The sequence below is a fragment of the Micropterus salmoides genome, unplaced genomic scaffold (genome assembly GCF_014851395.1).
Source record: "Micropterus salmoides isolate LMB-PRFRI ecotype aquatic unplaced genomic scaffold, ASM1485139v1 Ms_hic_scaffold_19, whole genome shotgun sequence".
NCBI lineage: Eukaryota > Metazoa > Chordata > Actinopteri > Centrarchiformes > Centrarchidae > Micropterus > Micropterus salmoides.
In genome coordinates this window covers 28,445,004-28,467,991 of record NW_024041039.1, presented here as the reverse complement: position 1 = coordinate 28,467,991, position 22,988 = coordinate 28,445,004, and the positions used below count along the sequence as shown (strand labels likewise).

Below are 22,988 nucleotides of genomic sequence, written 5' to 3'. Positions count from 1 at the left end.
TATATATCGTGGAATGGAGTGCTTTAACCCCTCCCTGACTTCCATAACCCACCCACACATATAAACAAGCATACACACCCTTCTCTAGATGAAACCAACTTTGACTTTAACGTACAAGAGGACAGCCCTAGTGGAAGTGCTGTTAGCTTGTTAGTGTCCTGTTTCAAAGACTCTTAGTCATGGCGCTGTTGTGGAGAGCCCACCATCTTATTACTGAAAATCGTTATAGTGCTTGTGTGTGTATACGTGCCAACCGAACACAGGTTGTTTCTCTCCAAGACAAAGGCATTACTGTCTCAATTTGTCTATGCAGAAATATATACAGTATCTCACAAAAGTGAGTACACCCCTCACATTTTTGTAAATATTTGATTATATCTTTTCATGTGACAGCACTGAAGAAATGACACTTTGCTACAATGTAAAGTCGTGAGTGTACAGCTTGTATAACAGTGTAAATCTGCTGTCCCCTCAAAATAACACATTGCACAACCATTGATGTCTAAACCGCTGGCAACAAAAGTGAGTACACCCCTAAGTGAACCTACTGTAAATCCATTATTCACTCTCCTTTTAGCTCTGTTTTGGTCTTCACCAACTCCTGAGAGAAATATCTGGCTCCTTAGCTGCTAAATGCTATGCTAGCTAGTTGCTAACAGTCTTTATCTGCCATTTGCTGCTGGGCATGTAGTGCACAGTTGGTTTTCACTGAAAACTGCTGCCTGCTGCGGTAGGGTTGGGTAGTCGGTAATCAGTGTAGCATGAAGGGCTACAACTTTATGGTATGTATTAAACTAAATGGCAGATCTACTGTATGTAACATGCTTCTTTTGTAGAAACAACCAGCAAGTAATAATGTATGATTAAAACATAACAATTCAAAAATTCTGGTAAATCAAGTTTACCTTTTGGGCTGTTAAATCCATGTTTAACATTCGAGGTCCATTTAACAGAAATACTTCAAATGTATGAGGAGATGCCATAGTCAGTTTTTTTCAGTTCATATTTTCAAATATTCTATGAGAGCATACTGTATACTGTTCCACTACAGATGTACACAGCTACACTCAAAGCAATATTTGAAATGACCTTACTAAGTTTGACTGTATTTGATATTTGGTAACTAAATTCTCCATGGTAGTTAGTAATCACACTGTGACCGACCAGCATACTGATCCAAAGTAGTGCCATCAATTTCTCAAGTTATTTTATCCCAACCATTCATCAGTAGTGAATAAATTATCCATCCCATAAACATTATTATCTGTCCACACAGAGGCTGTGATACCATCTTCATCCATGCTTGTTGTCACTTTCATGGCAGTTTTTCTACTGCATTTTTAATTGCAACTACAAAGGTCTGATTGGCGCAGTTGTTTTTTCCACCTGCAGGAATATGAGCACAGGCTACTAGCCTACGTCTTAATAATATGTCTAAGATGAGGGATTTATAACAAAGAATAACTAACGCAGATTTAAATAGATCTGGACGTCATCCTACAAATGTATTTATTGCATAGATCTAGGAGACACAGCAATGAAAATAAAAATAATGAACAATTCCATCATCTGAGCTTAATTTCACAAGCACGCCAACACATCTGTAAACTAAAGGCATTCTTAAATCCGATACTCTGTAGTAGGGGCGGTGCTGCATGGTAAATATTTCCTGGACAAATCAGTTTAAAAAGGTGAACACTACACTCTCAGCCATTACTACGGCAGAGACACCTTGTTAGTATGTCAGTATTGAGAAAGGCTGGAAACAAGACAAAAGCTGAAGTGGTGGAGATTCTGCAGTTTGTTAGCATACAGGAAGCTGGTTACCATTTAAGGACCTCATTATGGACCTTGTTGGAAATAATGACCTGCGGACAGGAAGCAGCTTTCCTTAACAATGGCTCTGCAACACAATGATGTTTCAGAGGATAACAAGCTTCAGACACAAAACTTGAGTCACCTCACACTACCTATATTCTCATCAGAAACACCGTCAGCTCCCATCTGTGCCATCATCACTGAATTGTTTCTCTATTCATCAGCTGGTGATTTCCAACCACTGATTAAACCAATGATCAAATTCGGCAGAAATTTGAGTGAATCATGTTGTTTGGTGGCTTTTGAACAAATTTGATGTTAAAGCTCGACACCCCTGGCATAAGCATTATTCACTAATACTGTTAATTGCTGTCCTTTGCAGTGCAGAGCAGATAGCTAACAGAAAGAAGCTTTTGAGTAAAACTCTGTTTTTATCAGGGAGTTAGGTGTGTAGTATGCACCACATATACAGTAAGGGCAAAACTGTTTAGAATATAGCACCACTTAAGGCTGGGGGTGAAAAATTTGCTTTCTGTGTGCCTTTGTATCCTCAATGCAATGAATTGTATAAATAGTGTTCAGGGCGCACGCTTTCCTGGAGTCTCTCTTTTTAGGTATTCATGTTTGTGAAAAATGAACAAAGAGAGCTGGAGGAAGAACTGTTTATGTGCAAGGAGCTCATTCTGACATTTGTTTTAATACATGCACATACAACTTGCATAACATTTATGTTTTTTTCTTCCTCATTTTAAAACCAACTACTGACGAGAGGGTCTACACAATTGCCCATAACCCATAGCATAACTGTTTGGGTTCTCACCGATGTTTATGTGTTACTTTACAGAAGCATAATACTAATTCTCTGCTCTCCAGACTACAGTGGAATGTGACCTGAAAAACATAAATAGTCATGGGTATGTACAATCACTTTCCTGAATATCACCAAAGCCAATGGATATGGTTTCCTTGTCATTCTTTTTACTTAAAGACACCATAGAGACCTTCCATCATTCATGTCCTAAAAGTTGAATGGTAAACAGAGAGAGAATATATGAATACACATTCTTCTTATAACATACACAGCCAGTATTATTTCTCATTCAATTTCAGGTAATTGAGCATTTAGGACCTGTAATTATTACATTTCTTTCCAGTAAATTGGAGGAAGTAATGAGTCTAGACAAAAGTGTCCTTTGTAGATGAAAGATCTTTTCTCCATTTAATAATTATAATAAAAATCTTTATTTGTGGAGCACTTTTCAAAAACAAGTTACAAAGTGCTTTAACAAGTGTAAAAACAATAAAACACAAAACAATTACATGGTAAAGACAAGAAAACACTTAAGAGACTAAAATACAAATCAAATCAAATAAGATTGGTAAAGACTCTCCTATAAAAGTATGTTTTAAGAAGGGACTTAAAAGAGTTCACTGACTCAGCTGAACAGCTGACTTTATTAAGGGTTAATACATAATTTACAAAAACTTTACAGAGCTGTTGCTAGCCATTATAAGAACACATATGTGGTTGCCAGGTAGTGAAAAATGATCTTTTGGTAATAATGCAGTTTTAAAATGTTTGTTATACGTTAAAACTTAATATGTTGTTTTTTGTTGTAAACTGTAAAAGGCAGTTTATTTACAATACAGTCAGTATCAGTTTATGGAAGAAAAATGCGAAATGAAACTTCTTTTTGTAGATTATCCTTTTAGCCTTTCTGCTTTCTTTAATAGACACAATAGAGAGAGACAGGAAAGGCAGGGGGAGAGAGAGGGGGGATGACATGCAGCAAACCCAGGACAACAAAACAACAATCTTGATGCTTACTTGAGATTTTGGAATGAAAATGAAGGTTTTGGTCCATATAGCTTCTATCATACCTGTGCTTTAAATAAAAAAAAAAGCAAATAAAACGTGTTCTGTTTGAAGCAGAAGCCTTGAGCATCAGCGGGCGTAGCGTCAAGCATCATAAAACATATAGTATAAACAGTATAAACATGATCATATTTGTACATGTTAGAATTACGTGTATTTTTACATTCTATAAAACCATATCCCCCTGTGGTGCCTGGGGTTCCAGCCCCAGGTGGAGATACAGAATCAGTCTTGTAACTCTTTGTTGTCTCATTTTAGTTGGCCACTGCTCTCTTTAGTAATGCTGGAACATGTGGCGTCAGAGACTTTAGCCCATAAAAAATATATTCAAAAGAAAGGAGTCATTCAACATATTTCATCACATCATAGTATTTTGTGATATACTGCATGCTCTAATCCACACCAGTTTTATATTCTTTTCATTTAAGTCTCAAGTAGGTCAATATTTCAAGTGAGACCTGAGTGAGAAACACTGTCCTAAATGTTGTTCCCCTCTTCTTTTGAATCAGTACTTTGTTGATGCAGTACTACAGTAGCACTGTGATGCTGGAGCAGTTACAAGCTAATCAGACTCTCCTCTTCCACCTCTGGCTTCTCAGAATTGATAGCTGCTGTGTCAGCTGGTAAAAAGCTCTCTTCAGGCGGAGCTGGGGGCGGGTCAGTGGGGCAGCTGCGGACGGGCTGGTTGTTGACTTGTTCTATAGGGTGATAGACAAAGCTGCAGGCTCCAGGTTGGCAGCTCTTCTTAACACTGACGGCCAGCTCTGTAGGGGCCAGGGGCCGATGAACACCATCGATATACACACTGAGTGTATAAGAGTCTGGGGGACAGAAGCAAGTAGGAGAATAATAATTATAACAATGTAGTAATAGATAATATAATATAATAGTAGTGCAGCAAAGAGCAAATTCTTTACACCAGTAAACGTGAACACTACTCAAATATTACTTGTTTCTAGAACTATTGTTGCTATCAGTTTTGCTAATTAAAGATCAGTTTACTTGTCATGGGAAGTGCTACTTATGCTGCTTTCAGACCAAAAGCCAAGTGAGCGTTGGGGGCGGTGAGTTTACATACAAAGTCAATCCAGAGCACCCGTAGTCGGTCTGGATTCTGCTCTGACCACTACGCCGTTTACTCACGGGAGGAGCTCAGAGTTAACTGCTTTTATTAAATTAGCTTTTTACTTTAGTTATTGGGATTACAAGGTTGATTTATCTTCACTCGAGATTCTCGGCAGCAAGCTTCTGTGCACATCCAGTTCCACTGTTGTTGTTAGCATCTGTTCGCACCCAGAGCTACTTCATATTTATATAAAACCCAGACAAAACTGGACATTACTTGGAGAAAAGAAAGCGAGGAGATTGAACTACCTGGTGAGTCCAGAAAACATGTGTCTGTAACTTTATTCCAGCTATTGTTGTACTTTACTGTGACCAAGTTACCACAGCATAGCCCTGATCGATCCAAACTCCATTCAGAAAACAAACATTTTAGAAGTTGTTGTCCTGCTGTCTTGCTGACAGACCTGACAAAGCATGAATTCATATGTTTAACAAATCGGCATCAGTTTGATCTGTTTATTGCAATTAAATCACAGCAAAATGTTTACTTTGGGTTCATACAGCTGTAGTAATCGCGGGCTATGTTTATTTACGTTATAGCGTTGTGTGTGAACACTTGGCTGTAGTCCAGCAATAAAACCTGCACGAGGAAAGCGTTGAGAGGATTAAATTCGCGTTTGGCCTGAATGCAAAGTTAGCCTGTCAAAACTGTACAATGTCTTCTGTGCCTCTGGAGAAGCTTTGGCATGGCTGAGAAAATAACCCTGATGATGTACTGTAGTGAGTTGCATTATGGTAGCAGTTTGAGAGCTTGAGCCATACTTCTATATCTCATCGTCCGCTGCATCAATGCTGATAATAAAAAAATCTGACTCTTATAAGTCCCCAAACTTTATGGAAGTGAAATATTAAATTGCTGGAGTACCCCTTTAAAATAGTGTGACTTTGAGAGTAATACTATAGAAATCATGTTCTTCTGTATAAGGTCAGGAACTGAGAAAAATGAAAGTGTAAAATCCCTGACATTTACCTTGTTCAAAGCGTGCTGCACACTGCTCAGCTAGCTGCTCGATTGTCGTGGTGGGGAGGACACCCAGAGTTTTTGGGTTGGCTTCAATCTCAGGACAACACACTGTCAGAAAGTCCTATACAACACATGTAGGAAAAGTTGCACACATCTCAGCTTGTTTCTCTTTTTTCATCTTGTCTTGATACTTTATATTTTCACTCCCCCCCCCACACACATAAGCACTATACTTTGCACATTTATCAGTATGTTTTATTATTTGTTCATTTGTAAATCTGTGTTGATGAAAATTGCATCCAAATCATGTTGTGCTTTGAGCCACAGTGCTGACTGACTGGCAGCAACAAATACAAATCCTCCATGGCTCTTCCATCATGTGAGTCACTGTGACCTTTCCAGGCCACACAGGATAACATTGTTCATAAAGTATTTTGTGTGTGTGTGTGTGTGTGTACCCGAACAGATCCTTGGGCCATGCGCTCCTGATTGAGAGTTCGTCGTCTCTCCCAGCGGTGAATGGAGTCCTGAACCTCTCTGCTGAGCTGCCGTGTTGCTGACCTCTGCTGGTCAAAAGTCTTAATGTGCTCTAGAGCTCCGTAGGTGGTTGTCAGATAATAAGAACCTACACACACACACGGGCATGTGAAGTAATGTAATCACAGATCAGCAGTCAACAGGTATTACTGTATTTACTGGGTTGAAACTGCATATTTCAGTGTATGTATACTGTATGTGTGTGTGTGTGTGTGTGTGTGTGTGTGTGTGTGTGTGTGTACACCTTCTCCTAGTGATATAGATGGGTCCATCAATTCCATCATATATTCAACATCCAGCTGCAGGGTGGACAGATTGGATCTAGCCAGGACGTACATCATTACAGGCAGGAAGTCATCAGCACCATGGGCCCGCCCTAAACACACACACACACACAAATATTTTGACAGAGTAAACTCCAGAAAGTAAACAGATTTGAATGTTATGTAATCTGCTTAGATTTGAGTTTGTATTTTACATGCAGACTGGTATCCACATAGAGTGTGTGCAAAGACAGCCACTCTCTGAATACGATTGTTGTGGTTCTGACCTGGACTGCTGACAGACATGGAGTCATAGATGATCTTGCAAGCCTTCAGCAGCAGCTCAATCTTTTTCTGGGGAGAATACTCCAGATGGAGGTTGTTCAGCTTGATGCTGATCCTCTCCATAGCGGATACCTCAGGGACGGCGGTGGTTATGCCTAATGCTGTGGTGGTGCTGCCTAGAACAACAGACTAACACACACAATAATGCACACACCATTAGCATCACAGCTGCTACTGCTACTATGAATATAAATGGATTGTACAGCACTGTATGTGGTCTCTTGCAGCTGTAGTGCACTTTAAATATTGATAATACTTTTACTTCTTTGCTTCTGTTAGTGTAACCACTACAAACGCGCTCAAGTCCAGTCCTACCTGGTTCTGTGCCAGTTGTTTCAGGCTGTTGTTGTTGGTGTGCAGTTTCTCCAGACTCTGGTAAATTGGCTCCCTCAGTGGCTTCAGCACACTCTTACACAGAGCAGCTTCTACTATATTCTCTGCATGGATACACACACCCACAAAGCATTCAGTATGTTTCTAATTTTCCCGTCTTGCTAAATGGGATACAATGGACAAACTAGACACTAACTATCAGCTTCACAAAACCTGAAACTACAGCAGGGCTGATCTGTTGGCTTTTATTAGACTGTACTGATGTTAATAGCAAATAGCAAAGGAACTGTGTTCTCATCATGGGTGGAAAACATGTCATTAAAAGCTTCACTGAAAACCAGACTCATTTAAGTGCTTTCAGAGTAAAAGGCTGTTTCAAATGATATTCCAGCAATTGCAGTATTACACTCTAATAAAGAATTGGCACTCACAAGTAGCAGATAAAAAAAAAAGAATGGTCAAAGATATCTTGCCAGGATCCTACATTTCTGATAATGTAACACAGTAGTATCTTTTCGTTAAATTGCCTGATAAATATATTTCAAACTCCATGTCCCCAGATCGTTATGCAGGTTTTCTGTTGTAAACATGTACTTTCCAAACCCAAACCCCCCCCCCTAATTTCTCAGATTTGACAAAGCTCCTCCACACTCACAAAAGACATTGTCGGGATCACAGGGACCTCACTGAGGTGAGATTGTTCATTTGTAATCTGGGCTTAACTTGGTCAGGTGAGTCAGTGAACCCCCCAAGAAAAGTCACACCAGCAATTGAACTCAGCCAACAGACCCAGCCGCAAGCTCTGATTGGTCAATGACCCATTGCGGAAGACATCGCGCTGATAAAATTGCAGCACAAGGTCTGTTCACTCTGGACTCACTCCCCGGCTGCAGCGGACTCCCAGCTTGGTCTGTTCAGACCGGAAAACTGAACCCAGTTCAGTTAAATCTGAGGAGAACATACAGAGCGGCCGGACCCTCTCATCTGAATCACGACACAGCAAAGAATTCAACCAAATGATTCTTAAAACACCTAACAACACCAAAATCAACTTTCTTCCTTTACAGACTGGTAACGCACTGGGCATCGCATTGTAAATGTGTTTTTCATTGTTTAAGTTTTATTGTTGTGATCATTGTTAACGTGGGATTATGTATCTAATGTTACATTTCTCAGCCTCATAGAAATGCTATGTTTCAAACAGACACACAGTCTTTGCATGCTAACTATCTCCTTTACATTGGCACATTAATACAATTTGGCCTTAAAATAACCACACATGTTGTTTGACCACATAGTGTCACACTCACAACTGCATGCACACGCATACGCACACACACACCACTGTCCCTATTAGACATGCAGATCTCTTTGTCTTCTCTTTGTTTTAGTTAGTGCAGTTTCATATTGTGTGTTGTTGCTTTGTTTACTTTAAAATGAAGTGCTTGAGTATATACATGTTGGTTTCTTTTAATATTGAATAAGAATTAATATGATTCCAACCTCTGCTGTTTAGAACTCCAAATTCTTCAACCCACTAAATAGTTTACTATATTTCATGAGAACTAGGTAATTGTAATTTCTCTTGTTTCAAGAGTTTTGCCCCAAAGTGAATATAACTTTAAATTATATTCTATTATTAATGATTAAATAATAGTAATAATAATAATCATAATTATTACTATTATTTAATATAAATCTTAATGCCATCTAAACCCAAATCCCCAACATAACAGTACGGCTAACATGTGGTGCTGACGTGTTAACATAGCAATGCCAACAACATTATACATTATTTTCACTGGCTGAGCAGTACGATATAAAGAAGTAAAATATACAAAATCCCCCCTATAACTTGTTCTACATAACACTTTAAGAATTCAATTGAACTTGAAAAAAACTTAAAGCATAGTCACCCAGTTTGTCTTGTGTATACTGATGTTGTGGCTCCAGCATGGCTTGCAGCTCCGTGCTCTGCAGTAAGTAACTCTTCAGTTGAGTCACCATCTGTCTGATCTCCTGTAACAGCTCAGTGGAGGAGGCGTGGTTCGACATGGTCTCCAAGGTGAATGCACGGTGTTCTTTTACCTAAACAGAAAATATGAAAGCGCAACTTGACTCCATTTATATTTTAGACTTGTAGTTCACATTGTTATTCAGAGAAAAGCCGATTCAAATATATCAGCTGATTGTTGAACTTCAAATCCAAAACAAAAGAGGATCTTTCTCCCTCAGTGTACTCACAAGGTTACCGAAGTAGCTCAGAGGGTCCCTGGCCAGCTCTACGATGCGCTGTGTGAGGCGGCGGTCATGGCTGATGAGGCCGGTTAGGACGGTTGATAGGCGATAGCGGGCTCGGTCCAACATGACAGTGGTGGGAGTTCTTCTTACTTCGACCTTGGGGCTACAGCTCTCTGCAAGGCGACTGAAAGGAAGTCTTTTTCTTTAGTTTTTCTTCATCTTATATTTTGTCTTACATTGACTAGTAACCCTCATTCAAACATTCAAACATAGAAACTTTCTGTCAAGCAGGACACGTGACTTTGAATCTTTTGAACAACATGATGGTACCGTTTGAGTATAAGGTCCAGCCTTCACTCCTCTGAGAACCTCTGTGCAAAGAAGTGTGTCATAAAGTGTTTTTTGTGTGTAGCTCAAAACGTTTTGATGATTTGAACTTTGTACAAAGTTGCTTTCTGTGTTATGAATAAATAGCAACCTTGTACGTGCAGACATTTTGCATGACTAATCTACATGTACTTGACACAATATATTTGTAGTTTCTCTTCTGAGAAGGTTATTGCCCTTCAGTTCTTGAATGTAGTGGAATCTTTTGATTTAACTTTAGATGTAAGGGGCTTCCAAAAAATCATATGCTTTTATATACAATCATATTCTATTTGTTGAATACTGTTTGGACCTAATATTTCCATCTGACTTTCCAACACAAACACCACACTACACTACGATACGGTGCTAATACACTTGAACCACTTTTGTGACTTATTGATTTTATTTTATATGAAAGAGAGATGTATCCTTCATTTACCAAATACACAGACATTTTAATTGGAAAACTGCTCTCTGTTAGTTGTCTTTTCTTTTCTTTTTTTTTTTTTTACTACTTTTACATCTTTAAGCACTGCCCTACATGTTTGTTGCATGTGTGTGGAAAAGGCTGAGAGTCAATGTACTTTTACTTTTACTGGTTCACTTTAATACAATTAGTTGGTTAATTTGAGATGGGAAATACTATGTAATGTACAACTAAATGCTGAATGTAATGCATGGATTTAACTGTCTTGTAATATATTACTTATTCTAGAATAATATATATCATGATACAATTTTCATAAGCAATATATCATGATAGTAATGGTTGTGATTATTATTCTCAAAAAAAAAAAGGAGAAGTGCACTCTTGAATATGTGAGGTGCATGACATGAGGACCATTAAAGAGGAACTCCTCCGAGGTGTTGTACAGCATATTCAAAAAAGCTGTATAAAGCCTTCAGAGGGAGCTGTGTGAAATCTGATACATTGCCTCAAGTGATGTCACTTGAGTCAACTTCGGTTGGGGCTGAAGACTACAAGTTTAAAAATTACCAGATCTCTGTAGCCCGCTTCACATGTCTGCTTAAGGTTAGAGGCTGCAGGCTACATCATACCTGTCAACCCCATCCCCATTTTGTGTTGAACACACTCTCACGGGTGATGTGTCTTCCAAATATTTGTTGTCTCTGCCTCACGGTTATTGACTAAAACACAAAGGATTTTATAACTGGCCTCAAGGTGAAGCTATCGTGCCATGCGTCTTCATGTCATGCATATGCTTATGGAGAACTTGTGTACCAAGTGTCATTTTATTACAGACAACAGAATTGTAGAAATATCATGTTTTAATGTTACTGTAGTGTCCCCTGTGGGAAGACATGAAATGTTACACATAATGTGACTTTATGTACATGATTTATGGCCCAATTTAATTTCCCACGTCGGGAAAATTTGTTTATTTTTTCCCCACTGTGATTGTTCATGTACTTTCCCCTTAAAAACATACTACCATGTGTGTAGTCATGTGACTCCGCCCCAACCAGTCCTGCTCAGCGTCCAGACCAGAGCCTTAAGCTCAGAGGAGATGTTAGCTAGCGCTAACTGCCTTCACTTTCCAGCAGTTGGGGAAACAACAGACTTTAATTATCAGAAACACTGTGACCTACACCTATATTTACTGCCAGACTGACAACATCACTTTCTGTTACTCGCTCTCACCCACACACTCACTACGCACACACATTGCACTGCCCTTAAAGGACCTAAATTACTTCACTTCTCGTATAACAGCACGTGTCACGTAAATGTCCTTTGCAGAATGAGGAGAAGAAGCTAGCCAAGCGCTCAGTGTTGCCGTGTTCGCACAATGTGCGAGTGAAACTCATTACTTGTGCACTGATATTTGCACTGTAGTGGATGGCAATGCACATTCATTCGCATTTTCTTTTGCAGGTTTTCTGGCTATTTACATGCTATTTATTGAAGCCGAATTAAACAGATGTGAGAATGGACAGCTTGACAGGCATAGCAACAGTCACTAATGCAGACAAGCCAATGCAGACCTACTTTTGGTTTTGCTCCTTTTCCTGGTTCAGATCTCCTTCTTCCTCTGTGCTGCTGGTAGAGCAGGAGTCGGGGTCGGTTCCTAACACTATGCCCCCCTGTGGTGAGTACAACGACACATCTGGCCGCTGCGCTGGGGAGGGAGGGGGCACTCTTATCCCAGCACTCTGATTGGCTAATCCTCTTCCAGCCTGATTGGGGCACACAGGTGCGTCCAGGGAACATGGCTTCCTTCTCGGTGGAGGGACCGGACGGGACGGTTTTTTTGATGATGGACACTGGGTGCTGGATGTTTGTTTGTCCTCCTTTTTATCCATTTTCATCTCTTTTTCCTCCTTCTCATCCTCTTTCTCTCTCTTTTCTCTGTCCTTTTTTACCTCCTCCTCTTGCTGGCTGCTGTTCTCTTTTTCATCCCCCTCACCCAGCAGACCTGATTTGCTTCCTGGTTTCTCCACTACTCTCTCTCCTCCCCCGTCTCTCTCAGTTTTCTTTGCAGGATTCTGTCCCTTCTCTCTCTCTCTCTCCTCTCCTATCTCTCGGTCAGAGCTTTTCCTGGACGGGGTGCGACGGAAAGGAGCAGGAGGCAGAGGGGGAGCGCCTCGGCTCTGAAGTGGGACAGGGGGCCTTGATGGAGGAGGTGATGTTGACATTGACTTCCTCTCTTCTTTCTGCTCTACTCCTCCCCTTCCTTCCTCTTTTCTCTCAGCTGCTGGAGTTACAGAAGATGAAGTGTGAGGCGAGGGGGGAGAGGAGAAGAGCAGGCCCATCCCAGACCCTGAGCCCAGGCTGGGGGGTCGGGGTGGAGGGCGCTTGTATTTAATGTCTTGTTTGGGCGTGGTTTTGGGCTGACATTTAACCTCTGGGCTGACCTTCTGTGGGGCTTCTCCATTTTGCAGGGAGGAGGTGGTGCTTTTATTGGTAATGATATCAAGCTTAGAGATAGAGGTGTGGTTCAGGTCTTTGTTGGGGCTCTCCTCCACAGTAACTGGGTTGACATACAAGTATAGTTTGCTGTGGTTCTGATCCTGGTTCTTTGTCTGCTGGTTCAGGTCACACGTCCAGAAATCTGCAACACATTCAGTCAGTGCCAAAAACGTCGCTTTGTACTTATTTACCAGATTTATCATTCAGTAACTTCCCTATTTTTTTCCAAAAAGGCCTACTAGTCCTTTAAGAAAAATAATAATATAACCTAAGAGGACATGTGTTATATAGGCTATATAAATACACTGAAAAGAATCATAGACCCATTTTGTTATGTCAACTTACTTCTTCTTTTTAACTCAAATAGCTCTGACAAGTTTTGGATTTTGAACTCAACTGTATGAGTTTTAGAAAGTTAAACTTGCATTAATTCATTGTGTTGACTATTTGACACTTTTGTCGTGTTGATTAAACTTACATATGTAAGTTATCAGTTGAAAAAAAAGGCGAGAGTATGAGGATAGCCTAGGTGCTGCGTCTTTTGAGTTTGAGAAAAACATATACATAATCAACTAATTATTAGGGTTTAGCAAGTACTCGGTTAAAACGAGTATCCGGTACAGATACTTTTTATGAGTATCATCAGAGTAAAATGTGTCAATATCTGTTTTGTTATAAACTATAAATATATGAATATAAAATAATCAATTACTATTCTCTGAAGCTCAATTCTGAGGCTGTTCTGTAAATGGTTTTCTAATAAATATAGCAAGTTCTGATAGAAATTTCAGGCTTAAATAACTTCCAGTTAATACCGCCCACTTATAAATTAAGATACAGAAAATTTGGTGTTCTTGCTCACCCCTGCTAATTATACACTGCCGATAAGTCATATTTTCTAATTCCAACCTAAATATAGACACTTCTGTGGTAAACAAGACTAGTTCCACCTGTGGAAAGGGTTCCAGACAACTGCCTTAAGGCCCTTTCAGAAAGGAGGTGACATCTGCTGCTATTTTGAACTTTGACTGTGGCGTTCACAGGCGCACCAGCAAGCTATCCTGCCCTGTCACGAGTCATTGAAGATAATAGCACAGTGGTGCTGTTGTTGTGGTCTGTCTTCAAGGCCCTTTATAGATGTAAGATGAAACAAATTTGGAATTTAAATCCCTTAACTTGAAATGGAAAGTAGTATTAGTTTGGTTAAGTTGCTTTAACTTGAAACTATGAGTTAGAATAACTCAAACTTGTTCATTTAACTAACATTGGGACAACTAGAAAACTGTAGATATATCCACTTTATGAACTTAAATTTATGAGTTGAAACAAAGGCAATCTTCAAGTTACATAGATAGTTGTTTTAACTCACAGTAATAAGTTCAAACAACAAATTATCATTAATTTAACAAATTGTATAATGTAACATCATGAGTTGAAACAAAGCTTTTCTTAAAGTTGAGTTTACTCACATTTTTAAGGCAGCAATTGAACTTTTTTTAAGTTGAACCACCTAGATAATTTTTACAGTGTAAACATATTTTACATTGCTTGTCTTAGTGCTTAATTCACTGTGTTTTTCAGCGTGTACATTCATTCTGTGTTTGTATGTTTTCATACATGTTGTCATTCATATATATTTTCATTCTATATTTTAATTAAAAAATTTCTGCTAAATAGTGTTTATTAATGCGATTCCCTTTATCTTCTGTCTGTCATTGGTGTATCTTGCTCTTTGCAACAGTAATGATCCAACTTGAATGAACTAGTGATGTAGATTTATCTACCTGCACCCATAGCAGAGATGGCCTCCAGTTCCTCTCTTTTAGTTGCATTGGTAATGGCCTGGGGTAACCGCAGTGGGATGGCCAGGATGTCCCTGATTGGTGGATTTGATTATAAAAAGCCAGTATTAAGTAAGTAGCAAGGTTTAACAATATGACATTACACAATCTTCCCGTGTCTGTGTGTGTGTGCATTTTACATTACAGCTCTGTGATAACATGGTACTATTGGGGTAGTGGTTTGATAATAATAGGTAATAATTAAGTAATTCCATGTAATTACCTACAAAGCTAAATGTGAAAAGTGAACGGTACGCTAATGTAGAGTTGACAGGAAGTAAACAGAGTTGCAGTTAAAATCGGTATATGTCACACTACATTGTGCAAGTAGAGAACATTACCATGACATTCAACAGAAACTGTTTGTTGAGCACCCCTGATTCATGGTCATTACTCAGAAACTAACACAAGCGTTCCCAGGTCATCATTAATCCTCTTCACCATGAAATTAAGTAGAAACAGAAATTTTTGCATTGTTGCAAGTGTTTCCAGGTAACAAGTCACGGCATTAAACAGAAATGGGAACAGTATTACCCTGAAACGAAAGGGAAGGTATAGGGATAGTAGCATATAATACTGTGAGAACATCAACCTATACCTCATTATTATGAGATTATTACCCCATCAATGTTACCATATTAACATATTTAACCCGACTATTGCACTGGTTTTATTGTTAGAAGGTTGCCATATTGTTACCAAAATATTACTATAATATTACTAAATAATTTTGCCTCGTTGCAATCTTTAAATGTGTTTCCCCATTTTCCCCCTTTGTTTTTGGCCCCTTCTCACCTGGTTACATAAATGTCAGTGTGATATTACCTTTGTTAATACTGAGCTTTTACCTGGTTATCACTTTGGTAATTACATGGTATTACTTAATTATTTCTTTTTTATGATCAAATTATTACCTTTTACCATGTTATTACCGAGCTATAATGTAAAGTGCTACAATGTATGTTTATTTATTGTCCATATGTGTATGTTTATGGTTGTTTACTTCATGTGTATTACTTGACTGTCACTGTGTCATGCTTTTAATCAGTGTACACATAATACAACATGATTTTCTGTGTATATGCATACTTTCTGTATGTGCACATGTGTGTGTACATGTGTTACCTGCTGGCACAGTAGAAAGAGATCAGTTTGAAGATGTCATCAAAAACCAGATAGGAACCGTCTAAGTGGACATCTGAGACAGAACACAGTTTATTAATGATTCAGAAATCACTCTGCCATGTTATCTGTGCTCAGCCAAGCAAATCTGTTTTGTAGTTCCACTACACGAAGCTTCAATAATAGCTCTCAGAAACAGAAGCTGCACTAGTGTGTAACACGTACATTTCTTGTGTTGTTTGACCATCAGCTTGTGTATGAGCGGCACCCCCTGTTCATCAGGCAGGCATACTGACAGTGCCGTGCCCTTGTCCTCTGTGCTGTGAACCAGGAATGCCTGCAAATGTGAGCATGAGCGGTTATAGTTTTGAGGTTGGAATAGAAAACATGTACAGCAAAATTGCTGAATGGTTTTAGACATACAGTATGTACACAGACACACAACACAAACATAAATAAATAATTCAGTCATAACAATTTAAGATTTTGTAACAACAGCAAAAACAACACACCAACTACTACAGCTTGTAGTAAAGTTCAACCAATATCAGTTTTAAAAGCTGATACTAATATTTTTTGCTCCAGCTACCAATATTTTATGACAGTATCTGGCAACACTTTATTTTTCTGGTCCTATGGTTTCCTATACTTTCATAGAAGGAATCAACTTTCTATGTAAATGTAAATACATAGGAAGAGTAATGGAAAGGACTATGCAATTAGGGAAAGTTGAGACAGGAAACTTACCAAATAATTGCTTGTGTAATCCAGTCTAAAAAACTATTTTGTTCAGTGGCATGCAGGTCATGCAAAAGTTTTATAGTCAAGCATTTAATTCAGTATTTAATCATGGAAGTCCAATATTAAATAAAAAATGAATGAATCGTAACTTGGGTTCAAAGGCACAGTTCGACATATGAGGATATAGCACATTGAATACATATATAGACAATGTGCTATATTGTGGCCAAATTGTTGTACGGATAGTCAGCGGTAGTGTCTATAATGTGAATTCCTAGATATGAAAAGCTCATCTGCAATTTTCTGTAGTGGCCCCAGTAATAGTTGTTCTTAAAGTGTACTGATGTAGAATTTCACATGACATGGTTTAACTTCATACTTGTCAACTCTTTTCCCTTGATTTTTCCCCTATTTCAATGCCATCTCCCAGGCCCCCTCCTACTTTGTTGTTTCTCCCAGGAAACTCTTGTAATTTGCATGGCCTTCAATCTTTATTGTGAATAATCAGCATACACAGATCCAAGTGTTGGATGTTTGTCTGATGTCATCCAAGTTGCCAGATCATCAATGAAACACAATCTACACACAAAATCCATACACTACATACAATTTCAACGCACCTGTCACCGCAACCTGGCAACCCACAACCCACAACCCGACGGAAACCTAAATGTCAACTTGCAAATATGGAACTTTGACCGGCAAAGTCGCAGCCTCAACCAATAGCAATAACCAATAGTGTTTGGTTGTCGTTGGCTGTCGTAGTTTTCTTAGTGAGACAGTATGGAGGAAACCAACAACCGCTCATGTCCAACAACCACAAACACTCAAACATACTTGACTAACAAACTTCCACAAATATATAGAAAATGATGGAACTGTCAAATAAAGTGGGACCTAATACATTTTATTTTGACAATTTGGTGATTTGGTGATGGCAGTTTTAGGTGGAACAGTGTGTAAATGCGTTGGCCTCACCCCTGCAGTCGCTTTCTCCATTATACTTGTGGCTTGGTCTTGGCTGAGTCCTTTAGGCTTCCATACTGCAGTACTCCCAACCAGCCGATCCAAAGGACTCAGCAATGGAAGATTTGGAGAGGATGGTGGGATGACAGACGGAGGGGGAGGATCAGGTGAGGAGGAGGAGGAGGAGGAGGACAGGATTGTTGGAGATAATGGAGAAGAAAGAGGAGGGGGAGTAAAAGAGGGAGTAACATCAGAGGAGACAGTTGTCTGCAAAGAAACCAGGGGAGAAGGAGAGACTGGAGTAGGGGAGAGAGGAGGAGGAAGACATGGGGGAGGAGGGTTGGAGGAGAGAGGGAGAGGAACAGATGAAGGGGGTAGAGGAGGAAGGAGGGACGGAGGAACGGATGGAGGCAGAGGTGGACAAGAGGGGAGCTGGGAGGATTTTGCTGCAGGAGGTGGTGGTTTGGGTCGAGATGGCCGGGCCGGAGGGTAAGAGGAGGGCAGGGAAGGTGGAGAGAGGACAGAAGATGGAGGGATGGAGGCAGGAGCGGGGATGGATGGAGTGTTAAGTGCTCCTGTCAGAGAGCTTGTGTGGCTGTAAAGAAAAAGGACCAAAAGGTCAGGGATAGAAATAACATGCAGAGGATTTGTTTATAGCTGGTCTCTGCTTCAGTTTCCCTCCGGACACAAGTATCTGGTCTTCAGAACTTTATAATCATAATAACAATAATAATAATAATAATAATAATCTTTATTTGTAGAGCACTTTTCAAAAACAAGTTACTAAGTGCTTTAACAAGTGTAAAGACAAGAAAACACAAAAACAATACATGATAAAACCAAGAAAACATTGAAGAGACTAAAATACACGTTTAAAAGCTCAGACAAGTCGATGGGATAAAACTGGTTAAAACTCTCTTGTTGCTGGTGAGGAACCTCTGAGTAAGAGGCCGCGGGGGTAATAGAAGCTCTGATTGACACCACCTTATTGGTAAAATAAGATAAAAACAATTCACAGTCATCATTACTTCCAGCTGAGGCACAAGGAGGGGTCGGGTTTACCAGCTGATCCACAGTCTTTAACAGAAACCTGGGATTGTGTTTATGTGTAGTAATGAGTTCAGACTCCTTCTCTTTGACTGCTGAAACACTGACTGGAGTTAAAGTGTACATTGTGTACTGCATACATTTTGTGACACATGATATGAATAATTGAAACTGTTGTTGAGAAGATCAGCAGCCATTGCAATGCTTTAAGGAATATGTTGGATTGTTTTGCATAGAGGTTGCTTTATGGCAAAAAAGAGACAAACGCTCTCCTGTTGCAGTGAAAAGCCTCTAGTTGACATAAAGCTCAAAGGATAAAGCCGGCGTTATTCTATATTTTTCTTCTTGTCATCTATTTCTGTGAAAAGACCAAAACCATGAAAACATGTTTGCCCATCACACAATACCTCCCAGTGTCCCTTACTCCTCTCCTCATCTGAAGCACACAGCCCGCTACTTAAAACTCTTTAAAGGTGGATTAAAAACCATTTTTGGCTACTTGAGAAATTGACATAAAATCACCTTGCAAAGTTGTAACGGTGAGCATGTTAGCCACAGAGCAACATTTATTTCATTATCATTTATTTGTCATGTTTCTGCCCACCCAGTGAATATGAGGCCAATATTAATTCTCCTTCAACTCTGTTTTTGTCCCTTTAGTTACTAAATGCTCCATTATGCTCACCAGCTTGTTGCTAACTTTGCCTGTAACTTAAGATTGACCAGATTTTTTAAATGAAAACAGGGGGCATTTTTGGTTTGGTGGTCAGTATGTCATTAAAAAATATAATTTTATTACATATTTAACAGGTAAAAAGAACTGGATTGGTTGGTCCACAGCAAGTTAAATAATGTAGATAAGGATAATTGCAAAAGAGATCATGTCTTTATTTTATATAGGATATAACTCAGCAGTAAGTCGTGTTAATTATAGGATACATTCCGTTTTTTAAATATAAACAAGGATATTAGACATAGGCCCACCAAACACATAATCTATCAGCAACAACAGGCTTCTATTATTGTCTATAATCACGTAAATGTCACACCTGGTTATGCTATAAAGTGAAAACACTTATTTGGCCACAATTGTGATTATTCCGTTAAAAGAAATGTTAAAGTATCACAAAGACAAACCTTTGCTGTTACCATGGACATAAAGTGATGTTTATTTGCACGTTATGTCTGTTTGATCCAGATAAAAGCAGCTGTAGACGTAAAGAGACAGGGCGATAAGGTCACGTGCTGTGCGTGCTCCCGCGGACGGCAATCAGTTTTGGGCACGACACATGATCTGCTGTCCACATAAAATCTGATTTCAGGTCTGTCAACACCTTCTACAGTCTATGATTAACACACAGTTAAAAACGGGGACATTTCCAGGGACAGCTCTAGACGAAGATAGGCCACCAAAAGGGGGTACTGTCCCCGGAAAACGGGGACGTCTGGTCACCCTAACTGTAACTTTGGTACTGCAGTGCTCAGTGGGTTTATAAGAGCTTTTTCACTGAAGGCCTGCTGTTGCTGAGAACAACGCTGATGAAAGCGACGGGTAAAACCAAAACAATGAGCTGAAAAACACTAAATTACCCAGTAGTGCTGGTGATAATTTTCTGTGGGTTTTCACATTAGGCCTACACATAGTTAAATGAGATAAAATTACTGATTAATGCTGTAAAATTAGGTCACAATTATACAATAAATTTTTTTTTAAAGGCTACGCAATTACTAAAACAGCTGAGCAAAGTAGTGTTTAGTTAACATTAGTCAAACAGGTGCATTTGATGGAGACTACCCTTATTTTTATCCTTTAACTGGTCAGAATCTTTTATACAGTCTATGGTCAGCATGCTGATAGCTAACATCACTAGCTACTAATCTAGGGCTTGTGGCTTTTTTTGTCTCTTATCCTAATGTTTGCTCTTCTAACACTAGGAAGGGAGAAGAGATGTCATGTGGCAACAATGTAAGAGGAAACATTGAGGTTACGTGGAAAACTTATGTCACGTTAATGTTTAAAATGCTACATGTTAAACTGCATGCCAGGTCACAGCATTTCCTTCCAGTTGCTGCAGTGCCAGTCATGCTACAACTAGCAACCAGCAAATTCCACTTGTCCTACTGATGACAGAGAACTACACGCTTCTAGTGTTGTGGTGTTGATTGATCTCTAAGCCAGTTCCACTTGCAACCAGCACTGTATTAAATACTACAGCAGGCGGATATTAACTCACTTTAATAGTTTGTCAGTTGAATTTCTTTAATACAGTGGCTTCCAGTGCTGTTCAGATTGCTTGTTTCCCCCTTGTAATCTTAGGTTTGCTAGCTAGTATGAATCACAGTTGACATGTTGTAGTAAATTGTGTATAATGCATCACAACAAGAATGAAGTAATATGCTGCTTTTGCGCTTCTGCTTTACAGCTTAGCTTTGTGTTTGAACAAGAGAAAAAAGTACTCTTTTGTTGTGGGAAACCACCACAAATTTTGTCTCTCTCTCATCTCTCTAGTAGTCTGGTCATACAGATAGTTTTGTTTTTTATTGCCCAGTTTTGAGATATCCATCTGTTAAATTTCTTCCTCCACCCCAACGCCCTGCCTCTGTATAATCCAGAGAGGTATGTAGAGTATTCACATTGACATGGACACCGCTTCATAAAAGAGTAATTGCAATTAAATGTTTTTTAATGTAAATTTTCAATGTGGTGTGAAGCACACCACTGAATCTCTTTTAACATTTGAAGCCACACAGACTCCAGTTTTGAGTGAGGTCACTCTTGAATAAACAAAATAATCTGTGAATTTAAAAGGAATTTCCTGCAAAACTGAGAAAAATCCCATGACTAGAGAACACACCGCAAAAGCCGTTTGTGCCACATGTGTCATGCTCGCTCACAGGAAAGGGGTAGAATTACTGTTAGGTCAGCTAAATATTCGAGCTGGGATCGCACTGGAATTAGCAGTTGTCAGTAAAACACTCCATCCTGGAACATACTGTGTTTGATGTTTCTCTTTATTGCCATTTGGTAACATCATACATTTATATTTACTACATATTATTATTATAATAGGGGATGTTACAAGTAATATAATTATATGGTCCCAAAGGGTCAAAATTGTTTTAAATGTGTGAAATGCTTTCTTTGCTAATTTAATTGTATTTAAACTTTAATCTACTTTATACTTCTACCCCACTCAGAAATATTGTACCACTACATTTATTTGGCAGCTTTAGTTATTAGTTACTTTAGAAATTCTGATTTATATACAGTATATAAAAGAAGTTAAAATCAGCTCCACCTCGACTAACATCAACAGTAAAATGTTTCTTACATATTAAACAATCGTTAATAATAATAATTCAGTTAGAAAATAAATAATGGGTAGGATATAACACTCAAAGGGGCCAACTTCCTGTATTACTTTTACTTGAGTGACATTCTCAATGCAGGACATATACTTGAAATAAAGTATTTTTATAAAGCAGTATACTTTTACATCAGTAAAGGATCTGAATAGATTACTTCATCAACCCCTGACCCTTTAGGATAATCATATTTTCATGAAAGTATAAAAAAAGGCAACACCATCCTGGCATTAGCTCTTCCACAACAGAAATGGACAAAACATAAATGCCATTATAACCTGTTGCACTGTAGATTCAGCATTGACAGGCTTGACATGGTAACTGAAGTTCATCAAAGTCCAACGACAAAGCTATGGCTCAAGTAGAGGGGATCCTAAATCCCATTTTGCGTCAGCATCATAACCAAAACATATTTTATAGTTGTAGCTATACTGTAAAGAGTGAATTATTCATCTAACTTTTAAACTCTGTTTGCTGTGTTCATTTAAAATGCTTAACGTTACATTCCCATATGCCTTATAACGGTCTGATCTGCCTTTTTTTAAATGGTCAGCATTCTCCCATACAAGTAGGATCAAACAAACTCGTCAGCACTTCTGTTGCAAAATGGTCACACTCTTGGTGCAGTTCACATATTAGAAATATGACTTGGTGAGACAACATGAAATCAGGATCTGGTGTTTCAAAAACCCTGAGAAGCTATACTGACCTATTTATTAGTTAATAGTGAGTCATCACATCTGGTTTTCTTGCTCTGGCTGCCTGACTTTCGACCCCTACTCCCCCCCCACCCCCCCACCCCCATGACAGTTACAACATCTCCCAATCCCGACAGAGTACAGTTCCTGCATTGTATATTCACCCAGCTATACATGATCCCAGACCCCTCTCAAACTCACCCTGTGTCCTTGGAAACAACGCTGGCTTCCATCATATTTCCACAGATTGGGTGTTCGACTGCTCTCTGACACTCTTTCCTGTCTTTCTCTCAGCTCCATCTAAAACCCCGCCCCCTCTCTGCTCCCCCCCTTTTTTTTCTTTCTCCTGTTGATCTTAGCAGGACTCAATAAGGAAAAACTAAACGGCCAAGGGGAAAATATGT

The 22,988-nt window shown here is 39.1% G+C and overlaps 1 protein-coding gene across 1 annotated transcript; it reads right to left on the bottom strand.

Annotated features, from left to right (window-relative positions):
* Positions 1 to 3,245: 3,245 nt before the first annotated feature.
* Positions 3,246 to 22,988, bottom strand: rin3 (Ras and Rab interactor 3). Its single transcript, XM_038728783.1, has 14 exons — positions 22,786 to 22,988; positions 17,486 to 18,068; positions 15,992 to 16,103; positions 15,770 to 15,842; positions 14,588 to 14,679; positions 11,883 to 12,945; positions 9,506 to 9,686; positions 9,178 to 9,349; positions 7,244 to 7,365; positions 6,871 to 7,057; positions 6,565 to 6,696; positions 6,242 to 6,408; positions 5,790 to 5,904; positions 3,246 to 4,515 (listed from the first exon to the last, which is right to left on the bottom strand). Exons 1-14 carry the CDS (start codon positions 22,818 to 22,820, stop codon positions 4,250 to 4,252), a joined length of 3,300 nt encoding a protein of 1,099 aa, XP_038584711.1. The 5' UTR covers positions 22,821 to 22,988; the 3' UTR covers positions 3,246 to 4,249.